This window comes from Priapulus caudatus, unplaced genomic scaffold (assembly GCF_000485595.1).
Source record: "Priapulus caudatus unplaced genomic scaffold, Priapulus_caudatus-5.0.1 Scaffold230, whole genome shotgun sequence".
Taxonomy (NCBI): Eukaryota; Metazoa; Priapulida; class Priapulimorpha; order Priapulimorphida; family Priapulidae; genus Priapulus; species Priapulus caudatus.
The window spans coordinates 142371-146765 of record NW_014577291.1 but is presented as its reverse complement, the minus strand read 5'-3'; the positions used below and the strand labels follow the sequence as shown (position 1 = coordinate 146765).

The 4395-nt window shown below is 40.7% G+C and overlaps 1 protein-coding gene across 1 annotated transcript in view; it reads left to right on the top strand.

The window, feature by feature from the left end:
• Positions 1–4395, top strand: part of LOC106807721 (glycine receptor subunit alpha-1-like) — a 7724-nt gene that overhangs the window by 2104 nt on the left and 1225 nt on the right. Inside the window, exon 4 of the mRNA XM_014810155.1 lies at positions 966–1118. Coding sequence (XP_014665641.1) covers positions 966–1118 — 153 coding nt within the window. The remainder of the gene's footprint in view (positions 1–965; positions 1119–4395) is intronic.

Genomic DNA, 4395 nt, shown 5'->3' with positions numbered 1-4395 from the left:
CATCATCTAGACGTAGCCTAATTTCTTCTGAGCTAACTAACTTGCAAGTATTAAATGCGTCAAATATTATTGGCACTTTAAGATAAAAAATAAAAAGCAGAAACGTCTACGTAACTAGAATCATGTAGATAGAAGTCACCCGTTGCAGTCTGAGCTGTGGCACCGGACACGTCCCGTCAATTCTTATAAGCAACGTGCCCGTCCATTATGGAACCATCTATATAAATTAAAAAACTGAATGAATAAATAAAATGAATGAATTAAATAAATGAATGAATAAATAAATAAATAAATAAATAAATAAATAAATAAATAAAACTATAAATATAAATAAAATAAATAATAAATATGAAAATAAAATAAAATAAAAAATAAATAAATAAATAAATGTGTTGTGCGTGCTGTGCATGTGTGTGTGCGTGTGCGCGTGTGCGTGCGTGTGTCTTCCTCGGCCAGGAGGTTACCTGTGTAGTGTTCGTTAAAACAGTCGACGGTCTGCGTTATCGGATAGTCGAACTGCGGTAACTCGAGTTCGTCCTGTACCCGCACAGCGTCTTCCTTCCACTGGAACACGATGTCCCTCACCGTGTGTCCGACTACAGGCGCCAACCACATAAACATATATAGAGACACTAACTATAGTACATTACTAGTCTAATTAGTATAATATACTAATTATATTATACTACTATATCATCGTTGTCCATAGAAATAATAATATCAAGAGTAATAATAGATAAAATAATAATAATAATAATAATAATAATAATACAATAGATATTTATCTATTATATCACTCCATGTATTTTAAGATTTTAAGACATTTGTGTGCATGCATGTGGGCACTGCATGTGCGTTAACCATGGATACCTTACATGCACTGAACATGTATTTTAATAATATGTATATATATATATATGTTATATGTATATTAACATTTGTGATACTAACTCTGTTGCTTGCAGGAAATTTCAGCTGTCTGAAGATGATGTTCATCTTCAAGCGAGAGTTCGGCTACCACCTGTCGCAGAGCTACCTTCCCTGCGTCTTCCTCGTCATCTGCTCGTGGGTCTCTTTTTGGCTGCACATCGACGCCATTCCGGCTAGAATCTCTCTCGGTAATATTCCCAATAGAGCAGCGGTCGTTAACCTGGGGGTCGTTTGGGGTTTTACCGGGGGTCATGAAGGTGTCATAAATGAAACAAATCCATTTTAATTCTATATAAATCGGGCTGGTTTTTTTTAAATTTTTGTTTCGGGGGTCACGGTACTGACCAAGAATGTCTGATGGGGTCGTGGGGCCAAAAAGGTTAAGAACCACTGATACAGAGCAATGACAGCGACGGATAACGAGTCTAGCGCATATTTTTTGGCAAAGAGGATAACGACGTATGTTAGGTTTGATTAGGTTTGATATCTCGCGTTTTTTCTTCTTTCCGCCGATATTTTGCGCATCACGCGAACGCAAGCTTCATTACGCGCACGGGATAACGGTTGTCGTCAGGTAGAAGATAAATGTCACCACTGGGAAGCATCTGTATAGTTATCGGGAGCACATATTATCGTTCTATCATTCTATGTTATCATTATATCGTTCTACTTCTCTGCTACGACTGATTACGTCACGGCATTCCACCTACAATTCGAACTTTTAATTAAGTTAGCGTACGATAAGCGTACCGTAAGTTCGCGTACCGATCTAATGTATTACGCAAGCCCCAAGGGCCGAAGCAAGAACACTGCTTCACCAGGAGTTCGAAATTACATCCCTGTGTATCAATTTCCACTGGTTGTTCATCTAATTGCTGCTTTAAAGCGATCCTTGGGTAGTTTTATTGGAGAGCAGGCAGACGTGCTCCCCGTGCTGCCATTATCGAGCTAGCTCGTCCCACATTACGTCGTTGACGATCCAGATCACAGCAGAGCGATATGATAACTACACGCGGTGCTCAACACAAATCTTATGCCCGGCGCACACGTGAGTTATTTTACTCAAGTAAAATGACGCATGAGTCATTTTACTGACGTGTGCGGCGGATTTTCGTTGAGTAATTTGACGCATGCGTCATTTTACTCACGTGTGCGGCGGATTTTCGTTGAGTAATTTGACTCCGTGTGCGCCGGGCATAATTTAGTAACACTTTTATACCAACCTTATTACACCATTTATTTAATAAAATACCTAGAACACAGACGCACGCACACGCAGTGTCACGCACATACGCAGTGTCACGCACACACGCACACATACACATAGACACACGCACACGCAAACACACACGTACGTACGCACACACACACACACACAGCACACACACACAACACACATCACACACACACACACACACAGCACCACACAGCACCACACACACAAAAGACACACCGTATCTTATTGCACCTCGGCGGCTGATAACGGCGTTCATTCAGCGCACGAATATTTATGTATAGTTGCATCTCTGTATGTATGTTGTATGTGTATGTTGGTGTGTATGTTGTATGTTGTATGTTGTATGTATAGTTATATTGTTATGATGTTATATGTTTATGAATGTTTATATGTTATATTTATTATGTTATAGTGTTATATGTATATGGTTATATGTTATAGTGTTAATTATGTTATATGTTATATGTTATATGTTATATATGTGTTATATGTTTATATGTATATGTTTATATGTTTATATGTTGCATTATGTTGCATGTTGCATGCTTGCATGTTGCATGTTGAATGCACGTTCGTACGTCTGTACGTTGTACGTCTGTACGTTGTAATGTATATGCATATGTTTGTATGTTGTATGTTGGCATGTTGCATGTATGTATGTTGCTATGTTGTATGTTGCATGTATATGTACTCCGTTGCAATCTCTCATCCTTCTCATTTTGCTCTCTTCCCGCGGGAGTGCAACGCGGTTCACGCTACAAGTTCCTTTCGATCTTAACACTCAGAGCGGTCGTCCGGTCGTCTCGCGTGTCGTTGCCGCCGCCTCTCTTACACGCAAGGCATCGACATCCTTGAGTTCAAGAGGTCACACCATCTACATCTTTCTTCACGCCGCGGTTCGCATATGGTCAACTACATATTCGCGGCCAACTACGAAAGCAGTAGCGCGGCATCGCTCCAACCACGCAAAGCTCACGACCGAACTCGAACAAATATGCCAACTGCGCAGTGTAAACCTCAGTATGTATAATGGACAACCAACACTCCCAGTGGTGCGGATCCAAGTGGGGGGCCAGCAGAGGGGCAGGAGACGCCCCCCCTAAAAATTTTCCGGGCAGGGTATTCTTACCCTAACCACCCTCCCCAGCCTCGGGCGCTGTCCGTGTCAATTGAGCTCGGCAATGTATTCGCCGCCCCCCGCTCCCCTAGAATTTACTTCTGGATCGCCACAGGACTCCTCGTCTTAGGGTTACTCTGAGAATAAACTCAACTCTCACACTACACAGGAGCGCGGTTAAAAGAATACAAAAATCGGCGCAATGTTGTTGCAAGTTTTAGAATATAGTATAGTATAATAAACATTATCCGACGGATCACACCACCTAAATCGTTAGGCCTGCACGAACGTCATACGAATTTAAAACTCCGATTCACTTTGCGCGCAATTGCGCAAATCTTTAGCAGACCGAATTCGGTTCGGATGCCATCAGTGCGTCGGTTGCAGGACGACAGATGGACGTCACACACGACCGTGGCGCGCACAGCGGGGCCGGAATCAGTCTTAATGACGACGACGAGACGGACCGAAAGGTGGTGGCGCCGCGATCGCTAGCGTCACCGTTGTGGCGTCGAACCGTCAGCGTCCGTCATCGAGGGCCGACGGTAAAGCAAATTGACGATTCGATCTGGTGTCGCGAGTGCTATTTCCAGCGTGCAGCTATCTGATCTTTCCTCAGCCATTCTACTCGATTTGGCTTAACGCACTGCCGCGATGTAAATGACAGCGTTTGGTATCCAAATGTTGTTTTTATTACGCATTATCTTCTGTAGTGTTTACGAAATATATATTATATATATTAATATATATAGTATATATAATATATATATATATATATATATATAGTATATATATATTATATATTATATATATATATAATTGTATATAGGTTATTTTATTAATATTTATTAATTTATATTTATAAATGCACACAAGCTGAACGTATAAAAAATGGTATCATGTATATTCTTTAGAAATTAGCAATAGAGCCCCAGAAAATCAACCTTCGAGTAACCAGTTGATGCGGGCTACAGGTCATAGTAAAAGCTTCATTAAAACTGCAAACACTAAGATTAAACTACAAAGCCCTCCTTAAAATTAATCCTTAATCGCCTTAAATAATACACTTTTGTATGGAAAATATTTGAGACGATAATCTCGCTTTTTTACC